The 26,870-nt window shown below is 62.7% G+C and overlaps 1 protein-coding gene across 4 annotated transcripts in view; it reads right to left on the bottom strand.

The window, feature by feature from the left end:
• Window positions 1-14,489: 14,489 nt before the first annotated feature.
• Window positions 14,490-26,870, bottom strand: part of SMOC2 (SPARC related modular calcium binding 2) — an 84,879-nt gene continuing 72,498 nt past the window's right edge. For 2 of the 4 annotated variants that reach the window (XM_036223670.1, XM_036223671.1), the window contains exons 10-13: window positions 24,362-24,461; window positions 22,557-22,718; window positions 17,542-17,579; window positions 14,490-15,612 (exon numbers count right to left, since the gene is read on the bottom strand). In XM_036223670.1, the coding sequence (XP_036079563.1) occupies window positions 15,470-15,612; window positions 17,542-17,579; window positions 22,557-22,718; window positions 24,362-24,461 (443 nt within the window). In that variant the 3' untranslated portion in view covers window positions 14,490-15,469. Of the gene's footprint in view, window positions 15,613-17,541; window positions 17,580-22,443; window positions 22,719-24,361; window positions 24,462-26,870 lie in introns of all 4 variants that reach the window. The other 2 variants (XM_016125082.2, XM_016125083.2) reach the window with 1 other exon arrangement.

Below are 26,870 nucleotides of genomic sequence, written 5' to 3'. Positions count from 1 at the left end.
CTCCGTCGTACGAAGTGAACCCCGCTTTTACTGGAGGTATAAATTTGCTCATGAGTTTTCTTTGGCCACATCACTCTTGTGTTCTTACCCTCCGCGACTCACATCAGAAACGTCTCCAGTTCCCACTCTTCATTACGATCACTCAAGACCATTCCAGTATTTAGTTACTGAGTCACAGTGTTGATAAACAAACGGAAAATTTCCAGAAAAGTGCATAGCATAAAATGTTTGTATTTAAATTACTTCCTTGATTTTGCTAAGATTATCATGCCATTATAATCGTTTCAAACAATACAGAAACACATCCTCCCCCGGCGAATATGCTTTATTTAATACCCAGCAAGGCTTCGTCAGGAGGAGACCCGCTGGGGAGGGGCAGAGCCCGTGAAGCCAGCCCTGTGGTCTGTGCCCCCGTCCTGCTGATGGCCCGTCGGGTTCGGCTATGACTCAAGGGTCATACAGAGAAGGACAGTGTTAGCCTATCTTTCTGTGCACTGTTCTTTCAGTGGAGTCCTCTTCTGGAGCCACGATGGGCCTCCGCCTGGAGAAAGAGAAGTAAGGGCCGCCTGGAGGCATCCGTGCTCAGACGCGCAAGGCGGAGGAGGAAGCGCGCCTCCGCCCTGGGGCCGACCGCCCGCTTCCAGCTCCCCTGCCTTGCAGGCGCGAGCGAGTTAACTCCGCGCAGCTTCTTGGAATCCAAGGTGGGGGAGGTTTCGCTTGTCTGGGGGAAGACAAACGAGGAGGCTCTGAAGACAGATCTCGGGAACAGGCGCCCGTGACGAAGGCCCCCGCCTGGCCTCACCTGCTGGGTCCCGCGCGCCGGGGAGGCCCCGGAACCGCAGTTCGCGTCTGACGGAGACTCGCCAGCTCTTCGTCAGGAGCCTGAACGGACTCCTTCGGGATGGGGCACACGCATGTGAACCGCATTGTCCATCTTGAATCCGCAGTGTGGGATTTTTTAAATGACAAATACGGAATTCTCTTTATACTTGTAAAGTTCCATGTGCAAACGCAACTGAAGCAAATTCGAAAGTTACAGATATCTAATAAAAGCCCTTAATGAAATTACCACTTCGTGTCCCAGAAAGTAAAACAGCAGCTTCTAATATAAACGCCGTTATAAAAACCCGTCAGAAAAATCTTGCCCACAGCAGCAGCAGAACGCAGGAATGTAAGTTCAAAAAGGCCCATAAATCACTTTAGACATACTCGCTTTCCCTTCGTCTGCAGAGAGTTATTCCAGATTTGGCCTGGACGGTCTGAGGCTGAGAGGACAGGCCGGGCAGGGGAAGGGCCGTCGTGGAGTACGCAGCGACCCCCGAGAGCTGTCTGCGCGGCCTCCACCAGGGCGGCCAGGTCACCCTGACGTGCGGAGTTGAGGGGCGGCGGGCGCAGCCCCAGAGGCACCGGTCCTGGCCTGGAGAGATGCTGCCAGACCCTGAACATTCGCCACAAGCCCACTCTGCACCGTGATGTGGAAAACGGGGCCTCGGGACCTGGTCATCGTCACGAAGGAGCCCGAGCCTCACGAGGCCACAAGGATGCGAGCATGGGGTGCAGTTCTGGGCTGCCGAGCGGGGCCTCGCCAGCCGCTGGCCATTAGGCGGGCCATCCGGAGGGTCATCGGGCGGGCCATCAGGTAGGCCATTTGGCGGGCTATCTGGAGGGTCATTCGGTGAGTCATCCAGCGGGCCACCTGGCGGGCCATCCAGCAGGCCCAGGTACATATCTGGGGAGGAATGAGACCTGCAGAGTTTACTACATTTCTCTGTCACTCCCTATCCTGTGCTGGGTCACTGTGCGTGAGGTCTCGCAACTGGCCTTGGTCACTTGCGTCCGACCTGACAGAATGACAAGGCGATGCTTTGGCTCCTAATTCGTCCTTCACCACGAGAATGAGACTTTGCTGAGGCTCTAGGACGAGCTGGATGGATAGTCTTTGCGCGATAATCGAGGACGCTGTTTCACGAGACCCCGACGCCCACGGCTGCCTGAGCACCCCCTGTCCGTCACGCGGGAAATGTCCCCCGACGGAAATCTAGAGACGACGATTGCCGTCCACCCGCTCTTGCCCGGCTCCCGGCTCGGTGCCCACACGTCCTGCCGTCTGACCCACAGCCCGGGAGGCAGGCGTCCGGAAGCCCTGAGTAACCGCCCGGGGCCCACGGGCAGCGGTGGGGGCCAAGGTGTGACCTGGAACCGGGGCTCCCCCCGACTGCACGTGCTGCCTGCTGGTGAAACCCGACCGTTGCCGGCCACGAATGTCGCTGTTTTTTGTTCGTTCGTTAATTTTTACTTTTTAAAAATTAGTCATGGTCAGAGTAAGAGAGTCTTAGCAGCAACTAAGAAAGCGGAGGCAGGTGGCATTTCGCACCATTCACCGTGACATAGGAGCGGCCTGGCCGCCCGTACGATGTGGACCCCGGCGATGAGAAAGGGCCCAGAGCGGGTCCTCGGGCAGCGGGCTGTGCAGAGACGTGGCTCTGAGGCCGGCGGCTCCGTCTGAATGCCGGGGGTGGGGGGTTATTTCCCTCCTGTGGCTCGCGACACATTTGCATTTCTTGCCGTTTCTTGTTTCGTGTCATTTCCTTTTCTGCAAAACACTGTGATCATTTTGGAGGCGCAGCGAGGGGATTGCACGAGGTCCCCCGACCCCGTCCCCAGGCAGCCTCGGTGGCCGCGGCCCTCCTCCCCCGGGGCCCAGGTGCCCGTCCCGGGACAGACGCGTGGGCCGTTCTCGTCCACTGGACTCCACAGGGTCCCGCGAGCTCTGACCCCGCCGGCTGCGGTGTCCCTGGACGATCGTCACTCCCGGCAGCCGCCGGCCCCACCGGCAAGCCGAGGGGACCCTGCCCAGGGCCCCGATGGGGCCGAACCTCCCCCGCGCCCAGCGGCGGCCGTGAGCGGGACCCACACACGTGACGGGGTTCAGACCGAGTGAGCGTGAGGACACCCCGGGCCCGTGCTGTACCCCCAAAGGGCCCGGCCTCGCCGCTCGAGAGCCACTGAGTCCACGTTCAGGAAGCCGTGGGCGGGCCGCCGCCATGCCGGTGGCTCGGCGTCACGGCGGTGGGAACGCTGCGGCACGGAGGTCGGCGAAAGCCGGAGTCGGGGCTCCCTTCGCGCGCTCGCCCCTCCCCCGCAGCCACAGAATGAAGACATTTTGTGAGCAATAAAAAATTTTACAAAAAAGATGTGATTACTTATAAAACTTCATGTTAACAAGTAGCTCTTAAAACCCATCATGAAATTCATTTTAAATTCTATCCAAAATCATGTAACATTGCAGTAATCACATGTTACTATGCAATTGGCCTTTTTAGTTTCCTTTCACTCTTCAGGTATAAACTCTGTCTTTACCCTTTTCATATATATATATATGATTTTTAGGGAGGATGGGCTGGGGGAGAGGATCTGGGAGGAAACAGGAATCGCGGGGTGCGGGCGCCGGCGGGCCCTGAGGTAAGATGGGGGCTGCCTGGTGCCCCCAGCAAAGCCGGTGCATCCCGCACGGCGCCCCCGCCCCGGGATACCGCCTGGACGGAGACGTCCCTCTCTGAGCGCAGCTGGCTCGAGGGCGACACCTGCCACAGGCCCCGGCGTGGGACGATGGGGGTCGGTGAGGAGGCTCTTGTCGCGGGCAGGTCGGTCCCCAGAAGACGCGCACACCCAGTAAGTCAGCTCGGGGCTCGTCCCGGCCCTGACTCATGAAGCGCGTTAGCCACGCCGGACACAGGCTCGTCCCCAGAGAGTCCTGTGGGCTCACGGCTTGCGCCGATCGTCTGAACACTCAGTGTGAAGACGAAAGTTTATGAAACCTGCCGTGTGCATTTCACTGCCACCGTCTCATTAATGCCCAGGCCGTCAGAGCTCCCTCCCCGGCCCCCCTTGGTTTCAAAGTGTTTTACACACCTGCTCTGTAATCTTATGAATTTACGGAGGGCGCCGTCTTAACATCTTTTGAGACATATGAGCTAAAGCCTGGTAAGTGGGTTAACGCGTGTGAATGTGCTGCTGAATCACTTCTTTTTTAGTGAACATTTTTAACAATGACAAAGGAAATAGCTTTATTGTAACCGATGGCGCCTAATGAAAGGCAAACAGGAAACGTTTCCCCCAAAATATATGATAACCGCTAACCGCGTTACCTCGGAACGGGCAAAGGTTTTCTAGAATTATTGCTTAGAAATACGGTATTCTTTGTAAATAGTGCTTTTGCAGACTGACAAGGGTGGACCCTAGCCCAATGTGACAGGGTCCTTATGAAAGGGGACGTCTGGACACAGGCAGGCGCTGAGGGAGGATCTCCACATGGGGACAGAGGGACGCGGGGGGCCACCGGGACTGGAGAGAGGCAGGTGCCCTCCGGGGAGCACCCGTGCCCCAAAATCAGGTTTGACTCCGGCCCCAGAGCCCGAGGGAACAAGTCCCTGCTGCTTCGTGCCACCGGATGGAGTGTGTCCCACCCCCTGCAACTGACACAGGGGACACGTTTCTACCGTGCAGAGAATAACTGAGAAAGAGCGCGTGCGGGCGCACGTCGGCTCACGGCACAGCCTCTGCGAGCGCGAACGGACACGGGACGCAGTGAGACACCGCCGGTGACACCGGTGGTGCCGGTGACAGCGTCCTCCCCGCGCAGAGCTTCTGCCAGAGCGGGAGCCGGTCCTCTCGGCCCTCCGCTGTCGCCCCGCGCCCCCCCGCGACCCAGGCGCGGCTCCCGCCCGAGGAGCCGCTGTCCCTGCTCATCTGCGGGACGCGGCTCCGCACCCGCCGAAGCCCCAGCGTCACGTCCCATCGCGACACCGCCGGTGCGCGGCCGCGTCCTCCTGCCGATCCCGCCCCGGCCGTGGTCACCGTCCGCGGTCACCGTGCCCCGGAGTCACCCATGCGGCGGAGCCAGCTCCTCCCGAGCCCCCGTCAGCGCCAACGCTCGGGACTCTGCCCGGAACCGCAAGCGCTCTCGGGGCGTCCGGGGAGGAGGACCCTGTCCGGAAGGCTTTCAGATTGCTTCAGAAAGTTCGAAATGTTGAGGGAATTACCAAAATGTGGCGAAGAGGCGCAAAGGAGCAAACGCCGCGTCCCGGACGCAGAGGGGCCTCGACGGAGCGCGGCCCGCGGGGCGGGCAGGCGCCGTCGCATCGGAAGCGGACGCGTCAGCATCACGGCGTCGGCGTTGGAACTAAACGGGACCCGCTTCCGAGTTAATCAGTAGTTCAAGTTCACGGTGACTCACACGTCACTGAGGACCGAGCGGCCACGAAAACACCGGTGTCCGAGGTTCGCGGACGCCAGCGAGCAGGCCGCGGGGAGCACGTGGCCGAGGACGGGGGCAACGGCAGAGCCACGCGTCCGTCCCGCTGTGTCGGCACCACGCCCATCGGCCGTTTGCTGCTCACGGTGATCCCGAAAGGACACGGGACTCGGGGTGAGCGCCCCGTCCCGGCCCTCGGCGGGGGTGGCCCACGGGGCTAGCTGCGCGGCCCGTGACCGCGCTCGCCTCCAAGCGCAGCGCGGGGCCAGCGGGCTGTCACCGGCGGCGTCTCTCTTGTCAGGCAAAGGACTTGACCGCGTCTCTGCCTCGGCTGCGGGGACCCCGGGTCCCCCGTGCCCCCCGCGCCCCCGCGGCCGCCACCCGCTCCGCGCGCCGCCTGCTCGCCAGCCTCGCCCGCGGCTCTGCGTCGTCCCCGTCTGCGTGCGTGGTGTCTCCGCTGACTTCCCAGCCAGTCGCGTTTGCCTTCGGGCGCCGCACAGAGCCCCTGAGCGCTGCGGCGGTTTGATCTGCGGCCGCCATCGACTGAGGAAACCATTGTGCCTTTGACCGAAGGAAAACCACCCCATAAACCTGTATTAAACCTAAATTAACCATGCGAGTTTGTCAGAACACAATGAAAGAGCGCGCCCCTTCGTTTCCCGTCCGCGGCCGTCGGCTCCTTGGACCACGCGTCCCGAGGACCACGGTGCCCCTTTTCCGACTGGAGATGTGGACGGTGTGCGAAGGTACCTGCGCGTCCACAGAGGACGCTGTCACGATTCGCCCCGGCCCGAAGTCATTAGCGCTAAGCCACGAATCGTTTTTAAGGACCCTCTAGACGCTGCTTTATTCACGGGCCTACATGGGGTTGAGCAAATGGAGGGCTATATTTTACCCCAAATGTCTTCGTTATGTTTCAAATAGTTTGGACACATTTGCTTCATCAGTATCTCTCTGCCCTTAATCTTTAAATGCGAGTGGGTTTTAAAAGAAATTATGACTCATCTGTTTCTAATTCCTTTATTCTTACTGGAACGTAGCTGAACGCTGCTTTGTAATAGTTATCTGATGTTGGACGTTTTTGAACTTTTAACTGTTTTCTCAAAGTCGGGATCTTATGTTTGGAACAACAATTAGCTTCAAACTCTACATAGTTCAGCTCTGAACTCGTGAGTTTTGGAATGACTTGTGTACGTGAGCAAACGTCATTCTCCGCAGATCGTTGAGGACGAGTCCCTGAAGTCCCTGGTCCCTGCGGTGGCAGGTGGGAGCAGGTGGCCTGCGGGGACGGGGCACGGGCTTGGGAGCATTGCGTCAGGACTGTGCCGAGTCTGAGTGAGGACCTGTGAGGGCCAAGCCGGAGCCCCTCGGTCCGCCTCCAGGGCTGGGCAGTGACAGGTGGGGCCCGTGGCTCTGGGACAGGGGGGGTTGGGGGGAGGCTGCCCGTAGCAGCGATGCTCTGTGGGGCTGGAAGACGCTGCTGTTCCAGGGTGAGCGGTCGGGGCCGACGAAGGCAGCTGCCACCTACGGAGATGGGGGACCTCGCTGCTCTCTGTGCCGAGGGGGAGGGTGGCGCGTCCCCTTCTCTCCCGAAGGCAGGGAGGAGGGACCGGCTCGGGGACCGCCAGCACTCAGACGCATCCTCCTCAGCTGCCCGTAAACCAGAGCTCTCCGGGGGAACGGGGCTCAGAAGCAGAACCCTAGCGAAACAATCGGCGTGTATAACGGCGCCCAGCACGAAGGGGGTGCTGCTCCTTTCCAATGTCTCTCTTTTGCAAAAAACAGAAAACAAGAAAAGATCGTTTTCTGCACGTGAAGACCCCGGGGCGTTGCTCCCGCTCCGCGCAGACGCCCCCTTCGCGACGACACCTCCGAGGGAGCGGCGACACCGTGAGGAGTCCCAGAAGCCCCGACACAGATGGAAACGCCCAGGCGCCCGACTCGGGACCCAGCGTCCGAGGCCGCTCGCCCGCATCTCGCTGCACGGACACCCGCAGCCCGCGTCTGAGGAAGCAGACTTGGGGTTGAGTGCTAGACACCCCAGTTCTTAGCTGTGCGACCACGGACAATGAGTCAGACCTACAAGCCCTGTGCTTCCTCATCTGAAGGACAGGAACCCTGCAACCCTGCTTCCTACCCCGTGCGCTTCGGGGCGGAGCTTGGCAGGCGCGTTCGGGAAGGGCAGGACAGTCCCAGGCGCCGTGCGGAGAACTCACGTGTCGAGTTTGTCCTCCGCACGTCCCTCCCCCACCTGCCCACCAGTGCCCCCCGGCGGCCTGGAGGCTGCTGTTCATCTCATTGGGGCCGAGGGTCCGAAAGCTGCCGAGCCAGAGCTGCGGCTGGGAGCAGGCGGCCCCTCGCCCGTCCTTACGTCACTCGCTCATTCACTCATTCACTCATTCACTCGACACTCGCTGCCTTTTGAAAATTTACCGGTCGCGAGGCCCTGTGTTAAGCTCCCCCCAGCAAGAAAGCGGCTCTGGGTGCTCAGCAGGCGCGTGCTGGACAGTGACGAAGGCCTTTGCACGCGGCCCTCCCGCCCGCCACCGATTCGAGCCAACTGCTACTCGCTTTCCACCCGTTCACAGCGGGCAGTGATCTGCAGATGCATGTGCACACATGCACACACATGCACACGCACACACACACGCTCACGCGAATGCTCGTGTCCCTCGTCCGGTTGTAAGCTGCGAGGAAAGGACCGCGACCCTGGTTCACCCCCTACGTCCGGGCGCCTGGCACGGTGGACACTCGGCATGAATCTGCCGGCTGAGGAAGTGTGCGTGTCCAGGAGCCCGTGCGCAGCCCAGGGTGCCGGCACGCTGTGGGGGGAGCGTGGCCTCGGCCGTCCCCTGGGCCTCGCGCCTGGCGCTGTGTGCAGCCCACTCCTGCGGCCGGGAGGCCCCACACGCCGTCTGCGGAGGTGTGCGTGGGCGTGGGCCCCGCCCCACCCCGGCACACGTGACCTCAGTGGTGGGCCAAGGGGACGTGGGACACGGGCCAGGCGTGAGAACCATCGCCTGGTATCATGTGGCAGAAGTTACCTCCTTCGACTCGTGAAAAATAACAGGGCCCAGAAGCACAGGTGAGTCCCAAGCAGCGGGACGTGGACGCATCAGGAATTTAGGGCCAGGCATGAATGTCATCAGACAGTGCCCGCCGCTTCTCACGCGTGAAGGTCACGCGACAGGGGTTCCGGCGAGGGCAGCAGGGGCTTCCTGCTCCCTTGGGTGTATCAGGCCCAGATCGTCGTCCTCCTCTTGCACCAAGCTCAGCCTCACAGGGCAGGGCAGCTGGCTCAGCCCGGCCTTCACAGAGAGGCTGGTGGCCCTCGCAGCCCATGGGGACAGGCGCTGCTCACCTTCCCATGCTCACGAGGCCTTCCAACGCGATTCTGTCCCTCCTGTTCTGAACACGCTTTCCTGGCGCGTGCACAATCTCCACACGGAGCTCCACGAAACCACGTTTCCCCCAGCGCCGGCTTGAGCCTGGCACAGATCCAGACGTTCTTTTGGGGAAAATGCCAGAACAACAGAAGAACGGATAAAGTTACCCAGCAGATCCGGTCCCTCGCTAATCCCTTTCATCTCTGTAAAGGAAACTAATTGTAACCTCGAGTGCTGCCATCTGCTGAGGACGCCGTCCCTGACTCCCGGGGTCCGCAGAACATCCCGGGACAGTGGGCATCTCAGCTGCGTCTACTCTGCCCTCGGCCTCGTTTACGCCTCCGGCCGCTGGACTCTTTGTGCGACGTGTGTGCCACGCCTTCCACTGGACCATTTCCACGGAACATTGAGGCGACGGGGGCAGGGCTGTTGGGGGGCCATTGGGGGGCCGTTTGGGGGCCGTTACTGCTGCTTCACCTCTGAGTCTTCAGCAGGACTGGAAGAGCCTCAGAAGAGCTTTTGAGCATGAAAACAGACCCCAGAAAAATGCACATCAACGCTCACGTGATAATCCAAGCCGCATGCTTCGGCGTTTCACAGACGTGAGCGACGGAAGCCAAGACCAAGTCCCGTTCAAAGCAATCACAGCTGTCAGTGGAACTCATTTCGCATTCACATGTTGTGAAGAATTTCAGGGCAGCGAAATGTGGAACTCGTTGTCTTTTAACCATTTTCTCTGTGATCCCATAAAACTCCGTAGCTTTTGACATGAGCCACAGGCGTCTGGGGGCTCCGGGGGGCTGCTGCCCCGCCTCACGCTCAGTCGGTGCTGCCAGCGAGAGACAGCATCGTGTCACGGTGGAGTTACGTCTCGGGGCGTCTCTTACAATAAAAATGTGCAGGCCTGACCCCGACCACTGTCCCCGCAGGGACGAAGGGGAGGAGCAGACTGTTAAGACCCAGGATGACATGAAGCTCTCGACACACAGAGTCACCCGAGCCGATGCAGAGTCATGGGCATCGTCCTTGCCAGGTGCCGAGGGGCCATCTTGGTCCCGCTGCGCCGGGCGCAGGGAGGGGCGAGGGCCAGACGCCGGCCGTGGAGCCCGGGCACGGCGTGCGCCTCCGGCCGTCTCCCTGGGGACAGGTCTTCCTCCGTCGGGAGGAGTCCTGCCAGTCTTTGCTTTTCCGCCCCGAATTCCCCCCATGTAGCACTGTCAGCTCTTCCAAGCGCTTCGGGGAGACGCAGCGAGGCGGGACCCGTGGTGCCCCAATTTGAGGGGAACATGAAACGGTGACCGCCGCAGCGTGAACATGCGACACGGTTTTTTTAGGAAACACGTTTGCACTGTGTTAGAAAACACGGACGCACGCACTGCTCTCACACGCGGGGGACCAGGAGCAGCGCGGGGTCCGGGGCCCACGTGCGGGGAACCGAGTGGGAAGCAGCGAGTGAGATGTCGAAGGCATCGAAACCCCCTCGGGATTGTTTTTAATCAAAACACAAACATCTCTCTAACTTTGAACTATTTCTGTCGTAATAACAAGACACGTGCTCCAGCCGGCTAACGTCCGCCATGTGCGGGCGACGGCGGGTGACCCGGGGGGCCAGGTGGCCGGTGATCGGCGGGCGGGCAGCACCACCGTGCGTCCCGTGGCCCCGCTGAGCTCACAGGACAAGCGGCCGTTGGAGAGCCTGTGAGATGCCGGGGCCCCACGCGGCCGCCAGCTGAGATGTCCCGATGCGCACCATCGGCAGAGGGGGACGGCGGGGCGTGGCCGTGGGGGTCCTGGAATGAGAAGAAAAACGCAGGCAGGTTTGGCCGAATTGAAGAAAGTGGCAACAGCACAGCTGGAGGTCTTGGGGGCGGCGACGCCCGAGTTCCGCGTGACAGGCGGGGCCTCCAGGCGGCGCTTGCGGGAGCCAGGGACGTGGAAGCGGGGACAGGCCCCGAACCCCGCGCGGCGGGAGCTCCCGGCAGAGGGGGCGATTGGTCGGCAGCAACTCGCCCACTTTCCATCGAGTTTCCCGTTTTTCTTCTTTTCAGTTCCATGTTGCTCCGGGACGCCCTCCGCCCCGCCCCGTGTCCTCGGCCCTGGCCGCCGTTGCTCCCTCTCCAGTCCGGCCTCCTCCTCCTTCCCCTTCATCTGTCCTCGGTTTATATCATATTTGAGGAACCGAGATCTCCATGGGGCCACCTACCACGGCCCCTGCAGCGGAGGGGGACGCTGCTCCCACGAGTCCCCGTTTCTCCAGTCGTGGGCTCCTCCCTGGAGCAGGTCCAGTAAGCTGTGACCCTCGGGGCCTCAGCGGGGGTGTGGATGGAAGCAGGGTCTCCTCTGGACGGGCTGGCTCAAGGTGCCACGTGACCCGGCCCCTGGCAGCCGGCCAGGCCCTGGCTCGGCGGGCCGGTCTCATCAGACAGGCCAGGTCGGAATTCGGTTTCTGCCTCTAAGCAGCTCCGTGAGCACGGGGACACCGCGGCCCGCATGCCCTGTCCCCTGCAGCTGGAGCGCGTGGTGAGTTCACCGCTCGTGTCGGAGGGAGGAAGGGCTGGGGGCATCAAGACACCGCTGAGCAGGCAGCGGTGAGCGTGAGAACAGCCCTTTGTGGTCGGGTGGTGGTCACTGGGCGCCTGTCACCACGGCACACGCCCCCTGTCCCGTTCCGTGAGCTCCAGCGTCACGCACCCCCGGCTGCTTGCAGATGCAGAAGCCAAGGCACAGCTCAGGGCAGTGCGCCCAGGGCAGGATGGAGCCCGGGGCTGCCCCAGCCGGGCTTTCACGCTGGCCTTGAAGGACGGTGGTGGAGAAATGACGAGGACAAGACAGCCAGCGTGGACGTCACCTGCTCCTGGAGTCCCCACGTCCGGCCCAGAGTCCCAGCCCAGGAAGGGCCGCAGGGTGGCCTCTGCCACGGAGGGGGCGGGGGGGCCGCCATGAAAGGCCCTAGCACCCCTCTTTGAGAAAGTGAGTCACGCTTTTACTTGAAGAAATAGCTATTTTTTTTAAGCTACTACAGACTCAAAACTCTGGCAACCACCTAAAAAAAAATTCAAGTGAACACTTTGCTAGTTATTTTACTGTCAATGTGTTCACTACATAAATAAATAAAACTTACTCTATCAGCCCACTCTTCAAAGGATCTGCTGTTACAGGGAATGGAGCAGAAGGAACGTTGTGGAGCCAGGTTTGGCTCGGAGCCTCGACACGGAAAACTCAGGATCGCCGCGCTGCGGCTCCGACGTCCTCGTGCTGTCGAAATCTGCTCTTAATTTGGAAATCCGTGGTTTTCCCCTTTAATTTTCCATCAAATGTTGCCCACCCCATGCCATGCGACGAGGAGCCGGTCCTGAACGCAGACGGCCGGCCCCGTGCGGAGCAGCCAGGAGTCGGGCGGCCGGAGGGACGGAGGCCGCGGCCGCCGGGGACGTGTGGAGGGCTGTGAGCCGGTGTGAGCCGCCCCCGCCCGCGCCCGCCCGCGTCACCGGCCGCCCCTCCGTCGCCCGTCTGCCGCCATCGTCCACCGTCGTCACGGCGCGCCACCCCCGTGCCCCGCCCTCATCTGCCGCTTCCACAATGTTTCGCCCGCGGGTGTTGCCTGGCCTTCCCAAGCTGACTTTTAATTCTGTGCTGCTGGATGCGCTGACATCCGAAGGGCCCATGCAGAGAACCTGCTGTGAGCTGGGTGGTCCCTCCAAATGCCGTGTGAAGCCCCAACCCCAGCGGGATGGCATTCGGAGACGGCCCTGGGGAGGTGGGTGAGGTTCAGGGGGCCCAGAGCCATGCGGCCCCGGGATGGGATCAGCGCCCAGACAGGAGACACGGGGCTCCCTCTCTCTCCGCCACATGAGCCCATCCATGATGCTCGTCAGCGAGCCAGGAGGGGAAGCTTCCCCGGACCCTGGTCTCGAACTTCCCACCCCCAGAGCTGGGAGAAACACATTTCTGCTGCCTGAGCCCTGGTCTGTGGGGCTCATCATGGCCAGAACCCAGGTGGCCACGTGCACGTCTGGCTCCCGGCCCTCCCAGCCTCGTGCCCCAGGCCAGCGGGTTTGCCTTGTCCATCCTCCTGGACCATGTGAGAAGCAGGGTGGAACCCCAGGAAACAACACACTTTCGGGTGCTGTTTTGCTTCAGGTACTCGGTGGATGAAGTGGGGTCGGTCCTGACCGGTGCCGCCAGCACAAGCCCCGCCTGGGCCCACAGACCCGACCCGAGGAAGGAGCCCCACGGGCCGTCAGCCAGGCCCGCTCCTCCCCGAGACAGGGGTCGGCACACGGCACACCGCACACTCCTCCATCGTGACCGCAGCCGCTCAGGCTGAGCCATCACGTCGGCTCTGGGCAGTGGCATCCGGTGGCCCACCCAGGTCCCCAGCCGCCGCTTGCCCAGACCTGACAACGGGTTTGGATGCTCCATGGTGGCACTGTCAGACCCTACATCAATGTCACCTCCGCGAGCCAGGTCCCAGGCTGCTCGGCTGGCCACCCCCGCACCGCCTTCGCACCAGGCTGTGTGCTGGACTCCCAGGACCTGGATCGCAGGTCCGGAGCCTTGTGCTTGACAACGGGATACCGGGCGAAGGGAGGTTTCCGGCGGTTTGGTTTGGTTTGGTTTTCGGCTGGGAGGCCCGAGAGCAGGCTGGGCTGACAGAGGACGCCGGGACCAGCGTGCGGGGACCGTCGAGGCCAACGGCGTCAGGTGAGGCGGAAGGGAGGGCACCGGAGCACGCGAAGGGCCGCGCCGGTGAGGGCGAACAGGGGGCACAGCCTCGCCGGTCGGGGGAGGGGGGAGCGTGGTCCCAGGTCTGTGTGACAGAGGAAGGGGGGACACCCCTGCGGCCTGGTGCGCGGGCGCATGCTGGGAACAGGGAGGGGGAGGGGGGACGGGAACAGACTGGAGTCCCCCCCCCACCCAGAGAATGGGGGCGGGGGGGGGGCAGGGCCAGGTCAGTCCGGCGCCGCACACAGCGATGCGATGATGCCGACTTCGCGGTGCTTCCCCAGCGATGGCCTTCGGAGGAGTGTCGGGCAGAGGACGAGGCCACCTGGGCTCGCCCGGCGTCGGAGTCGAGCCTGAAGGAGGCCACCGAGGGCGCCATGAGCACGCTGAGGACGTCGGCAGGGGGGCCGCCCTAACCACGGACCGCAGACCGACCTGAGGCGGCAGCGACGCGCGGCAGCGAGCGGCCGCCGGGCGGAATGAGTCCGGCTGGTCACAGCTCCGACGCGTTCAGGGACCGACGGGTCACGCCCGAGGCGCCCGCGGCTCGGAAGGAGCCGCGGCTGCGGGGGCGGCGCGCGGGGCGCAGGACTGCGGGGCGGCCGTGTGCCCGGAGGGCTCAGTCTCCTCCGCGCCTCGGGAGAGGTGGCCGACGCCGTGTGCGAAGCGGTCCCCGCAGAGAGGACCGCGGCGGAGTCGGGCGCCACGTGGAGGGAGAGGCCGATGCCGCATGGCCGTGGGGGGGACAGTGCCCGGGAAGACGCCGGCGAGACAGGGCCAGCCCGCCGGGCGAGCACTCGGGCTTCCACCGGGCGGCAGCGTGCGCGCCGCCGCCGGCCCCACGTGCTCCCCGCCGCGGCCCCGACGTGCGCGCCGCCGCCGGCCCCACGTGCTCCCCGCCGCGGCCCCGGCGTGCGCGCCGCCGCTGACCCCGTTGTACGGAGCGGAACCGAAACCGGAAGAGGGTTGGTCACTTGTCCAAGTCACGTGGCTGTCAGGGCAGAGCCAGGATTCAAGTTCATTCCAGCTCACGGTCCTGGTCCCCGCCTCTCTGAGGCAGACACCCCGAAGATTAAAGCACTATAAAACTTTGTATTTAGCCAGAAAGAAAAGGCTAACGCCAGTTTTGAGAGCATATTTTACTTTAATCTAAGAAAAATGATTAAATTCAGAAATATAAAAGATTATCCAATAAGTTCAGGATCATAAGTGTTTCTTAGCAATGATGACACACACTCGAGCTGGTTTTGTGGCCCCGAAGTTTCAGCGTTCATGTCGCACAGTTTAGATGCGTGAGATGCCCCCTAAAGCATCCTCGTGCACACGCGCAGAGCTCATGCAGCACGGCAGGTGCTGGAGGGGGCTGGGGCACGACAGTCTCTCAACACCCACAGCTCGGAGCTCAGCGTCAGCGCAGACCGTGGCTGCTCGCGGCCGGTGGGGCCAGCGCTGCGGGCGGCAGTTGGTTGTGCCTCAGGTCCGTCCCGGGGTCACGCTGTGAGCCTTCGGTCCCTGGCCCTTCACTCACAAGGGCCACTCAGAGGAGCTTCCCAAGGCCAGCCTCACGCCCTCGAGGCTTCCAGGGGAGCATGAGGGAGCACGCCCCGCCGGGCACGGCTGAGACCGGGCCGCCCAGGGCACAGAGGGGCCGGCCGTACCTCTTTAAGGAGGCTGTCCACAATTTGAGTGACAATTTACAGTGCCTCCGACTGGGCCGCAGTGGGGTGGGTACGGCCGGGTAGGGTGGCAGACACGTGTGCCTACACTGACCTTCTGACCTGGCTGGCACACCCGCGCGGGCACGAGGGGGACAGCACCGCAGCAGGTGACAAACTCCTACGGAGTCACGCGGCCCCCACGGCGCTGAAGGAGGCCGTGAGCACAGTCGGCTGTGAAGGCGCAGGCGGGCGTGAGCGTGCGGGGAGGGGCAAGGCACGCGGCCCGGTTCTGCTGTGAGCATGTCAGCCCAACCCCACTGGGAGCACGGCTCCCCCGAGGACAGACCCCAGGGTCAAAGGAGGACACATACACTGCGGGTGCCCGTCTCCTGAAGCCAGCCCCACCCTCTTCACAGAGTAAAGCGGTCCATTTAAATATCTCATTTCTACAGAGTGAATTTACATTTAAAGTACAAAGTGCAAATACTATGTGTTTTTGTTTCGGTTTTTTTAATTGCTTTTTGGTGAGGGTCTCCCACACGTCTAGGAAGGGCCCCGCTGCGTCGGCCCCTTATCCTTGCTTCCTCGGCTGGAAGAGAAAAGACAGAAACAGAGGTGTCGTTAAGAGGGTTGCATTCCTCGTCCGTGGAGACAAGCGACGTTTTCTAGGTGTGGAAGGGGCTGCTGGGCTGATCATTGGGTGTTGCGATTATTAACAAAACACAGTAGAAACATCTAGACGCTTAACTTCTAATACTTTCCTCCCTCTTAACAATCAGAAACATCAGAAAAATATAAGAGTTGACAAAATTAGCATTCACTCCTAACATGGTGAGTGGACTCGATGTAGTAAGTCTTCTGCAAACGTTCCCATCACTGTAGATTTATTATCCAAAAATAATTTTAATAATCTAATTTTAGCTTCGAATTTGATAGACATCATCGTTTTTGTTTTTTGTTCTCATTTTTCTCTTCATCTTTTCCATTCACTACGTGCCTAAGAATCACAACTCGAAACGTTTGTTGTAATTACTAGAATTCTGTCACTCGACTGCCGATGGAAAGCGATGCAGAGGCCAAGGAAAAGCTGTGGGCGGTCTTCGAGACTGATTTCTCCCGAGTGCGCTGATTCCTGCGGATACGAGGCGCTCTGAGCTCCCGCTGCATTGTGTAAAATGTCCCCACGCCAGCATCCAGGAGATTTCTGGCTGGCGTTTACTCCCGGATAGAGGAGAGCCGGTGGCGAGAAGGCAGGGTCTGCAGCCACCTGCTGACCCACTCGTGAGGGATGGCGCTAAGCCACCCACGCGCCCGCCGTGGCTGTGCTGGCCAGAGCTGTCCCCACGTCACACCGACGCCAGGCCAGCCTGAGGCCCGCCCCGCGCCTCTGAGCTGCGGTGGGAGCCAGGGAGGCCGCCTGCCGTCTGGCAGACAGCAGCGCGTGCATGCCCGGCCGGCTCAGGCTTCGGGACTTAACCGCGGGGTGGCTGCGGTGACAGCCACCTAAATGGCGGCATAGCGGTCAGCGCTGTCGCCCGCAGGCCACGGAGGGGCCAGACGAGCAGCTCTCGCCTTCTTCTTGGGAAGAGGCTCGGGACGGTTGTGGGCTCTGCAAAGACCTTGCTGGTGCGCGGCGTGCGTGGGGGCCCCGGGCACCCTGCGTGTGCGCGACCGTGGTGGGGCTCGCACCGCTGCAGCCAGGACCGTGGCCGAGCGAAGCGAGGCGCGCGGCTCCTGCGTTGGCAGCGCCCACGTCACGGCCACGTCATGGCCACGGCCACCACGGGCCCCTGCAGGGCGGCCTGACGCCAACCGTGGGCCACGGAAGGCGTCGCCAGTCAGCGAGGGGCCTGAGGGAGGAGCGCGCCGGCCCCGGGGGGGAGGACTGGCCCGTGCGCGTCTGCTGCGGAAGCCGCCTGCGCCCGCACCCCAGCAGCCTGTGGGTGCTCGTGGGACCGCCACCTAGCCTCGCGCCGGGCGGCGGTCAGGCTCAGCGCAGGGTGCGTGCCAAGCTCACCGCAGCAAACTGAAAGCCTGTCGGGCCGAACGCGTGTCTCCTCAGGGTCCCGGGATGGAAAGGGGATGTTCACCCCAATTCCCTGGGGGCATGGGGGCCGCCTGTCCCTGCGACCCCTCAAAAATGTGAGAAGCACATGACAAACCTCAGGAGAACTATTCAAGGATGACCATTTATCTCCACAAACCAAGAGGGCACGGACATTTTCCAAAAAATTGCAAAATAATTGGAATTTCAAATAGCAAAAAAAAAACAAAAAAAAAAACCATTAAGGCGAAGGCTGTAAACGGATGGCTTAGCACGCGGACTCCTGGGGCCCCTGAGAGGCTCTCCGGCTGCCTTCGCAGGGCGAGGGTCGGCTGCCGGCCGCGCCGGGACTGTTTCGTCCTCTCTTATTTTTTCTTGGCAGGTACTTTGCCTCCCACGTCTACAGAGCCCTGAGTCTCTACCGCCTGCAGCCACGCCGGCCCAGTGCTGAGGCTGAGGCGCGGACACACTCACCTGTCTGCTGGGCGCCCTCTCGGCGTTGCCTTTGGGGGCTGCGGGGACAAAGGAAGGAGACGAGAGGCGGCATTAGAACTCGGACGCTCTGCACCGCGACGGTTCAGCGCAGCTTCCCTGGGCGGGGCGGGCGGCCGGCGCACCTGCTCCCCCGGGAAGAGGCGCACGGGGAGGGGGCGCACAGGTCACCACGGCGCGAGGGGATGTGCTCTGGTCCCGCTTTAGAGGCACGTCCCGTTTTTACCAGCGCCACGGCCTGTCCTCCCGGGATAGCGGACTCAGCCACCGGGGTGCGAGCGAGGGCCCAGGCCCTGTGCCCACACCCGTTCTTTGAAACCTTTGGTGTAATATTTAAACCAGGAGAAACAAACAGGTTTTGCTCAAAATAAAATTTTCCAAACGCTCAGGAAAAGGAAGTGCCAGGGGGACATGCTCTGTGCGGTTCGTCCTGAGGCCTCACCGCCTGGCGCCTGGGGGACAGGCGGCTCGGAGCTGCCACCGCCACCTCGCCGTCCGCTGCACGAGAGAGAACGCCGGGACGGCCGCCCCGCCCCTAGCCCCCCGCCCCCCCCCCCCGCACCTGTGGGCAGCCGCCCCCTCTCTCACTGGCTCTAGGCCTCCCACACTCCGGCTCCCTGCTCCCCACCCACCGAGAACCGCCACGCGCCCCCCGCACCCCACGCCGTCGCCGGCCCCCGGCCCACGCCGTCGCCGGCCCCCGGCCCACGCCGTCACCCTCTCTCACCCCGCGCCGCCGTCCGCTCCAGCCCAGCGCCCACGGGCCCTGGGGGATACGGGATGAGTCAGGACTCTTCTCTCTGCCCAAGCCGCGATGACCGCTGGCCCGCAGCGGTCTCCTCCCCAAAGTCAAGGCTCTTCCTGCCCCCGCCCGCCTGCTTGCCCCCCAGCTGCCCCTCGGGGCCCCGCTGTCCCCTCGGCAGGCCGCCCCCCACCCAGCAGCCACTTGGCTCCTTCCTGCGCCCCTCAAGTCTGCACTGGAATGTCGCCCGTGGAGACATCACACCTCGTGCTAAACCTCGGCCCTCCCCCCCACGTCCTTCCCACGCACCGCCCATCACGCCGTGAACTGCGTGTTCCGATTTACCTGATTCCTCACTCCCACGCTGAAAGGTGAGCTCTGAGGGAGGAGGACCTTGGTCTGTTTTATCTACTGCTGTTTGCCAGGGCTGGGACCAGGGAGCCATCGACAAACAGCTGTCTAGTGACTCGACAGACATGGGGGCGGCACTTTTCACCCCAAATGGCCGGACTGATTGCTGATTTCTGTCTACACTCAGAATCTAAAAAAAAATGCTAAGAGCAAAATCACTCTATTTTCGAACCCTGATCCTCTTGCTGAATCAAAGCAAGCGGAAGCACGTGAAAAGTTGAAACACAGCTGTGCTGAGCACAGCGCAGAAACGTCAGACAAGTAGTGGATAGACGGGCTGTTTTTTTCAGTTGCAGGTTTGAATGATTCGAGTATTGGGGTAATCGCAGACACCCTTGACTTGACTTTGCCCGAAACGACTACTTTACTGAAAAAGTAGACGCTGGGGCCATGGGTGCAAATGTAAAGGATGTTAGTGATGCTTCTGACCCATTCTAAGCCGGTCCGGCTAGTCAACGACCGCCAGCTTTATCTCGGTTTCTTTCACGGCCGACATCAGTCTGCCTGGTAATAGGACACAGCTACAGATTAAAGGCAAGTTACAGCAAGGAAAGTTCCATCTCAAGTGTGAAGAGGAAAGAGAAAACCTTGCAATTTCGTGACAAGAACATGAATTTCGTGAATGGCACCTGGTGGGCTAGTGCAGGGAAAATCACTCTGTAAAGCGTCTGAAGGGCAAGAACACCGCAAACTGCTCCTGATTGCTTCCAGCGGAACAGAACGTGACTGCGCGACGTCGACGTGCAGCCAGGCCGCGTCAGGCGGGGACATGGGAGTGAGGAGGGCGCCACGCGGCCCCGCGCTCGGGGACGCTCGGGGACGCTCGGGGGCTGACGCCGTCGGAGCTGGACGGTGCTGACTGCTTCCAGGTGACCTGGCAGACGATGCCTGGGACGTAAGGCGGTTTGCTGGAAGCAGTGGAGCTAGCGTGGCAATTTGGTTAAAAAAGATAATTTGGTCAAAAATGGACTTTTCCTAATTGCTGAGTTTCTGTGTAATGGCCACTTTGGAGAATCATGAGGGCATGATGTAATCTTCTGTGATTTTTTTTTCTGGATTCTTAAGAAATGTTTTTGGTTTTACCATTTCTTAATAGTTTTCAGATATTTTTTTCTTTCTCGCATTTTTAACAGTCCAAATTTAGATCAAAATTTCCAATCACATGTCTTAGTTGCAAAAAAATAAATGCAAAATCTTGTGCAATTGCTTAAAACAAGTGTAGTCAGAAAGCGTGTGTGTGATCACTTTTCATGGCAACATCGCAGCACACACACGTGCGGATGCACACGCAGAAACAAGCGTCGATCCGTACGGATCTCGGCCTGATCGGGTCTGAGGATAAAAGGGTCGTGTGTCATTTATGCCCTTTATTGGATTTCTCGTGTTTTTAAAGTAAAGAAAAAAAAAATGCATGTAAGATCGTGAGCAAACATAAAGAAAATAACAGAAACTGGCAACGGTCTGGATATTTAGAAAATCCCGACTAATCCTCTCCTGAGAATTTGGGTTCTTCTTACTTTGCACTAATTCCAATGACACAATTACACAGGGCAGGGAAGAAGAACTGAGAACCGAATTGGAAAAAATAACTGAGAACGAAGTAGGAATAAAGCGGGAAACTTGGAGGGACGCGGCAGGGACGATAAAGGTGCCAGCGTCGGAGACCTCGGCCCCGGTGCCGAGCGCCCACGCTTGACAGCCAGGCCGCCCGAGCGGATTCTAGCTCCTTCTGGGCTGGCGGGTCACGCACGAGCGTCTCGTCGCTCTCAGAGAAGAAAGCCCAGGCAGGCCCGGCATCCCCAGGGACCCAGAGAAGGTCACTCATCATCTGCCGTCACGTAACAGCCAGCGAGTGCTGACAGTATCGGGTGACGGCTGTATGCGGCTGCCTCCCCACGGCCCTCAGGGGTGCGGAGACACCCTCGGGAACCTTTGGGGTGAGGCCACTGGGACCGAGGGGATACGCCTGACCCCAGGGCCTCTACCTCCCCCGGGAACGTGTGGCCGGGGCCCGGGCTCCCGGTGTGTGGACGACTTCTCCTCGTCCCACCCACCCTGGAGCACAGCGCAGCTCCCACGGCCCCGGGCACCCAGCCAGGGCCCCGAGACGCAGCGCGGCGCACGGCGGTGACGTCCGACCCGGGCTCTCAAGATGTGCGGCGACAGAGAGCTTCCTCTTCGCTTCCAGAACCCCACGTCACCTCCGAGTTCCGGGGGTGGACGGATGGCCCAGGCCCGGCGTCCTTTCCCGTCCCCTCTCCCTCGACACGCCTGTGTCACCACGTGCAGAGTCTCCCCAGCCGGAGGGCTCTCAGTGGGCCCCCAGGCCGAGGGTGTAGGGCCACACGCAGGGTGAAGGCCCACGCGTCCTGCTGCCAGCGAAGCCGCGCCGTCCCCCGGGGTGAGCCCAGTGGGGCCGCCCGAGCGTCTGCCTTCGGTCTCCAGCCATTTCCAGGGCCACCTGAGATGCTGGAAGCGCCAGGGGCCCCACCCGGACATCGTCAAAGCAGCCGAGTGTTTCCGGAACCAACGTCTCAGCAGAAACCCACGAGAGACATTCCCGTTACACCGACCAGCCTGGGGCCGAGCTCGGCTGGACGGTGTTGAGTGACGTTATGCCCAGTCCCGGCGGCTGGCAGTGCCTGGGTGGGCGGCGCGGCCCGGGCCCCGGGAGCGGCACGGACGTGGGGGCCGAGGAGCGCGCGGCACACGCGCCCCCGACCTGGTCGCACGCGGCTTTCTTGCCCCCCTGTGGCACCGTGTTGCCGGCAGAACAACGGGCGAAATGGTGGCGGGAGGCCCTGCGGGGACGTCCGGGGCCGGACGCTGCAGGCCCAGTCCCCCCGGGCAGGGCTGGTCAGGGAGGCCCACAGGACACGGCGCGCTCGGCTGCGGGCCACCACCAGGGAGACGGCGGGCGTGGGCGCGGGGCGAGCCCCTGCTCCGGCCGGCGGAGCGCCAGGCTGGGTCCCCGCACGGGCGGCCGGTCATCGCGGCCACCCCCGGCCCTGCGCCCCAGCCCAGCGGGCACAGCGCGGGCGCGTCTGCGGTCACCCCCTTCCGGCCGGGCTGCTGCGGGCCGGCGTCGCCCCTCGGACAGACGACCCGCCACCCCACGGTGTCCTCCGCTCTCCCTGCGCCCCAGATCCCGAGGACGACAAGCCCGAGGGGCCCCGCGCCGCGAGGGGGGGGGCCGGGGCCGGAGGGGCGCCCCGCGCCGCGAGGGGGGGCCGGGGACGGGGGGCGCCCCGCGCTGCGAGGGGGGTCCAGGGACGGAGGGGCCCGCGCCGCGAGGTGGGGGCCGGGGACGGGGGGCGCCCCGCGCCGCGAGGGGGGGTCCCAGGGACGGAGGGGCGCCCCGTGCCTCGAGGGGGGGTGCCGGGGATGGTAGGGCGCCCCGCGCCGCGAGGGGGGTGGCCGGGGATGGGGTGGCGCCCCGTGCCTGCGAGGGGGGGGGCCGGGGACGGAGGGGCGCCCCGCCGCGCGAAGGGGTGGCCGGGGACGGGGGGCGCCCCGTGCCACGAGGGGGGTGCCGGTGGTGGAGGGGGCCCGTGCCGCGAGGGGCGGGGCCTGGGACGGGGTTGCCCCGTGCCACAAGGGGGGGGCCGGGGCCGGAGGGGCGCCCCGCGCCGCGAGGGGGGGCCGGGGACGGGGGGCGCCCTGCGCCGCGAGGGGGGGGCCGGGGACGGGGGGCGCCCCGCGCCGCGAGGGGGGGCCGGGGCGGGCCTTACGGTGCCGCGGGCGCGCGCCGCCTCTGCCGTCCTCCTCCGCCACGCCCAGGCAGCCCGTCAGCTCGTGCAGGGACAGGGACTTGTCGCTGTTGGCGTCGCAGTAGTCGACGAACCTCTTCACGCACTTCTTGGGCTTGGACTTTTTCCGAAGGAACCGCTTGAAGGGCTTGAGCTCCTTCTTGCCGATGTCCCCGCTCGAGTTCTTGTCGAGCAGCCTGAAGTACCAGTGGACCACTCTCTCCTCCAGCGTGTGGCTGGGGTCGGGCTCGGGCAGCCTGGGAGACGCGCAGGCGCACACGTCGGCTCCGGGCACCCCCCACCCCCGCCCGTGCCCCCGCGCCGCCCCCCGCGCCCCTGCGGCCCCTCCGCGCCCCCCGCCTCTGCGCCCCTCCACACCCCCCCCACGCCCCTGCGGCCCCTGCGGCTCCACACCCTGCCCCTCCGCGCCGCACCCCTGGGCCACCCCCCCCCCCCCGTCCCCCTCAGCCCCACCGACCCCCCTGCGCCCCCCCCCTCGGCCCCCCCCCCCCCGCGCCCCTAAGGCTCCACACCCTGCCCCTCCGCGCCCCACCCCCGGGCCCCCCCAACCCCCCGTACCTCCGCGCCCCCCCTCAGCCCCCCGGCCCCTCTGCAACCCCCGGCCCCTCCGCGCCCCACCCCCCTGGCCCCTCTGCACCCCGCCACCCGCGGGAGGTCTCTCGCGGGTCCCCTGGTCACTGCCACAGCCCGATGCCTCGGCCCGCCTGGTCTGCCGTTCAATATAACTTACTTTAAACTAATTGAGAGAAAGAGATTTAGCAAGATTTTCAAGTTGGGTTTGGAACTGCGAAGGGCACAGCGAGTTTGCACGTGGCAAACGTGCACGTGGCGTTGGCCAAGCCCCCGAGGACCAGAGCAGCCTCGTCGGGGCTCCTGCACCCTGGGGCTGGAGGCAGCCGCCGGGACCCTGAGCCCGCCAGGGCCCCCTCGACCCGCGGGCCATCGGCACATCGCTCGTGCCAGGTACACCGAGAGACACGAGTAAAAATGCGTCTTTAAGTGACAACCGGACGCTTTCCTTTGGATTAAAAAAATTCTATATTTTAAAACATAAACAAACAACACCTCTTCTAGAAGGCGTGGATTTGAAACTGTCCCCAACGTTAACACGGGCCTTGTCACTGAGTGGACGGCGAGGGACAGGGTGGTGGACGTCCCCTGTCCTCCCCTCGCGGGCCAGCCGCACGCGGGGCTGGCTGGGGAGGGCCCTGAGCTCCCCGGGTGCGGACAGGGCCGTCCACCCAGGGTCACGGCCGCCGGGCCCTGACGCTGCTGCTGCCTCCACACTCGGGGACCTTCGCACACAGCGACTCGCTCCCCACTTTCGTTAATTTTCTGGATGAGAGCAATCTTTCCAAGAACGTAGGATTGCTGAAATGTAGGTGATTTCTTTTTCTTTTTCAGTTTAATTTACTACCCCATTGTGACAACTTCCATGAACGAGGCCTTTTTTTCCTTCTCGAATCATACCCTCCAGCAAAAGGACAGAGAGGAGGGCCCTTCCGTGAAGCCGCTCAGAACCCTCAGCGACCCGGAAGAGGCGAGGCCATCGAGCGCTTGGGGGCAGGCGGTGGGGGCGGCCAGTGCTCCGGGGACATAGAGATAAGGAGACTCTCCGCCAGTGAGCGTTCCTTAAACAAAGAGGCGCGAGCCCGCCGAGTCTCAGGGGTCCCGGCCTGGCCCGTCACAGCCTGGCAAGGCCATGAGCCGCCCTCATGCTGGCTCCTGGCGACAGAAGCCCCTCAGAACAGGGATGTGTCCGTCAGGAGTGAAGGGCTCGGAGTGCCCCCCACACCCAGAGAGACGCCCCGTTCCCGAGGCCGCAGCGTGGACACTGAGCTTCCTCCCAGCTCCCCGGCCGGGGTCGAACGTGGCTCACCTGCCGGGGGTGGAGGGGTCGGAGACGGCGTGGACCATGTCGGTGGACAGCGCGTCCAGGACGCTCGTCAGAAACTCGTTCTTTTTGGCACCTGGACAACCTGAAAAAAACGAAGCGTGTGTTTCTTCTCACACGTCGCAGAACTCACAGGGGACAACAGACTCTTCTCCGTGACGAAGGGAAAAGTGTCCTTAACATCTGGAAACCAGTCGGGGTGTCTCCAAGGAGGGAGCGCGTGTGCGGCACACCGACGTACACACTTCACACCACAGCCTGCCGACTGCAGCGTCTAACGCTTACTGAGACCGAGAGCCACCGGCACCACCGGTCCTCAGAGCACAGGCCCCGGTAGCTGGTGTCACTGTCCCCGGTTACAGGCGAGGCACGCGGTGCTTGGAAATGTCAGGAAACGCCCCGAGGCCACCCTGCCACAGGATGGCACGCTGCAGCGCTGTCCGGGCGAGCCTGCGTCCACCGGCGGCACAGGGCCGAGTGTGCACGGAGCACACGTCCCGCGGGGCGCGGCGCGGCCGCAGAGCCCGTTCATGCCGAAAGGAGCTGATGCGAGGCGTTTAGTTTACTCCTAAAACCAGACACGGGAGGTCACTCCCGCCGCAGGACTCGTTACCGCGGTGTGGATCACAGACCGAAGCACGCAGAGCCTGCTGAGGAGAGCGTTTCTCGCGGCTGAGAGGCGCTGCAGTCCAAGAAGAGGATACGTCTCGTTTTTATTTGTGAAGACCCTGGGCCGGGGGCAGATTCGGGGTCGAAGGTCGACTGTATTTGAGCAGAGGTGCCGAGAGGTCGGAGGGGCAGCGCTGACCTCGGCCTCTACCTGAGCGTCTGCGTCTGAGCCCGCGCGGCTGACTCACGGGCACCACTGAGGGGACACCCTTCTGACGGGGTGCGAGACCCCCCAACAGTCAGCCTGGTGTAACACCGGTCACTATGTCATGGGAGCTCGTAGCTCGAAGCTATCTCTAAGAAAACAAGACGAATAAAAATGTGAAGTGAGAGCAAATCGGAGAAGCCAGGGAGCGCCTTACCAAGAAGTTCACTTTCACTGCGTGAGAGATGGCGGAAGTGGCGGGAAATCGAACTGGCCTCGCCACGAGGCGGACCAGGACTCCCCATGCGCGAAGGCACCGCCCGGCCCCAGCAGACGGGCCAGCAGGCCGGCCCCGCCGTGCGGCGCGTGGCCCGTCCCCACAGCCGCTCTGCCAAGCAGCATTTGCAGAGGGGGGCCGGGCTGGCCTTGGCGAAGTCGGAGCGGAATCGTGGCAACGATTTGCTTACACATCTGGCAAAATCGAGCCCACGGCTCAGCGGCAGACGCTCGCCCGGTGCCATCTGACCCTGGGATCCGCGGAGACGTTCGCGCCCTGTTGACGTCTTTGAAAACTGTCCGTGCAGACTGTGAGGACGTTGCAGTCCACACGTGACCAGCAAAGGGCGCTCGTCTCCTCGGGGAAGACCCTTCTCATGCGGGTGGGGAGGGGGTAGTGGGGCGTCAGACGGCCACCCACCCGTTTGGCCGATCGCTTACAAAACAAGAAATAAAATCGCTCAGATTCTCATTTTCACAGATTGTCGGAACCATCTAGCAGAGGAAGGGGGAGGATGTTGGCGGCGGCCATGAGTGCGCGTGCCGGAGGAAAGGGCGTCTGGACACACAGACACGTGTGGAGGCGCCCCCGCCCCGCCCCCCGCCCCGCCATGGGGGTCACGTGCCTGCTGCAGGGCTGAGTCAGAGGAGCGAGCACAGGGACAGCCTGGGGTGGCGTCGGGTGACACAGACGCCTGCTGCTCGTGGGAGAAGTGGCCCCGGGAGGGGGGGACCCCGCTAAAGAGGGCCGGGCCCCCCAGGGTTCCGGGGGTCCCACCAGGGGGCCGGGCCACCTCTGGCATTTCGTGATGAGTCAGGGGTCAGGAAAGAGGGACGAGAGGTAGAGTCACTCTACTTTCGAGAGGGCAGCCCCGGGCCGCGGTGCCCGTGGCCGGCCTGACGGACTCTGCTCAGCGACGGGGACAAGGGGACAGGGGGCTCGGCCTGGACATGGGCCAGAACCTCTGCGCCTCAGGAACGAGTCCTCACGGCAGAGAATTTTTAACGCCAAGCTCACTGCAAACATGGATGGACAAACGCAAGGAGACCCGTCCGCCTTGACGGTTTGGGGAACGAGGCGGCCGCGTACTTGGCGGAACCCGGCCCCTCGCGAAGGTGGCCCTACCGCAGCTCGGGGTCTGGCCGTGGCCTGGAAGTGACCGCAGCCACGAGTCCTCGTTTTCCTCTCTACGTCGAGACAAGCCACCCAGAGCCAGAAATGGCAGACTCGGTCGGCAATTTGATGGATGAGATGAGAAACGATGGCCGAATCCAAACAAAGAATTCTCTGTACTGAACACTTAACGCCTCTGAAACCTTTCTGGGGCAAAGAAGCCCAGCCCCGGGGGTCCTCGGGCCTATTTTATCAATTTTCCTCCGTCCGCATTTGCACGAGGCCAGGTC

The sequence above is a fragment of the Rousettus aegyptiacus genome, unplaced genomic scaffold (assembly GCF_014176215.1).
Source record: "Rousettus aegyptiacus isolate mRouAeg1 unplaced genomic scaffold, mRouAeg1.p scaffold_m13_p_1, whole genome shotgun sequence".
Taxonomy (NCBI): Eukaryota; Metazoa; Chordata; class Mammalia; order Chiroptera; family Pteropodidae; genus Rousettus; species Rousettus aegyptiacus.
The sequence above is the reverse complement of the archived record's forward strand: the minus strand, read 5'-3'. Positions and strand labels throughout refer to the sequence as shown.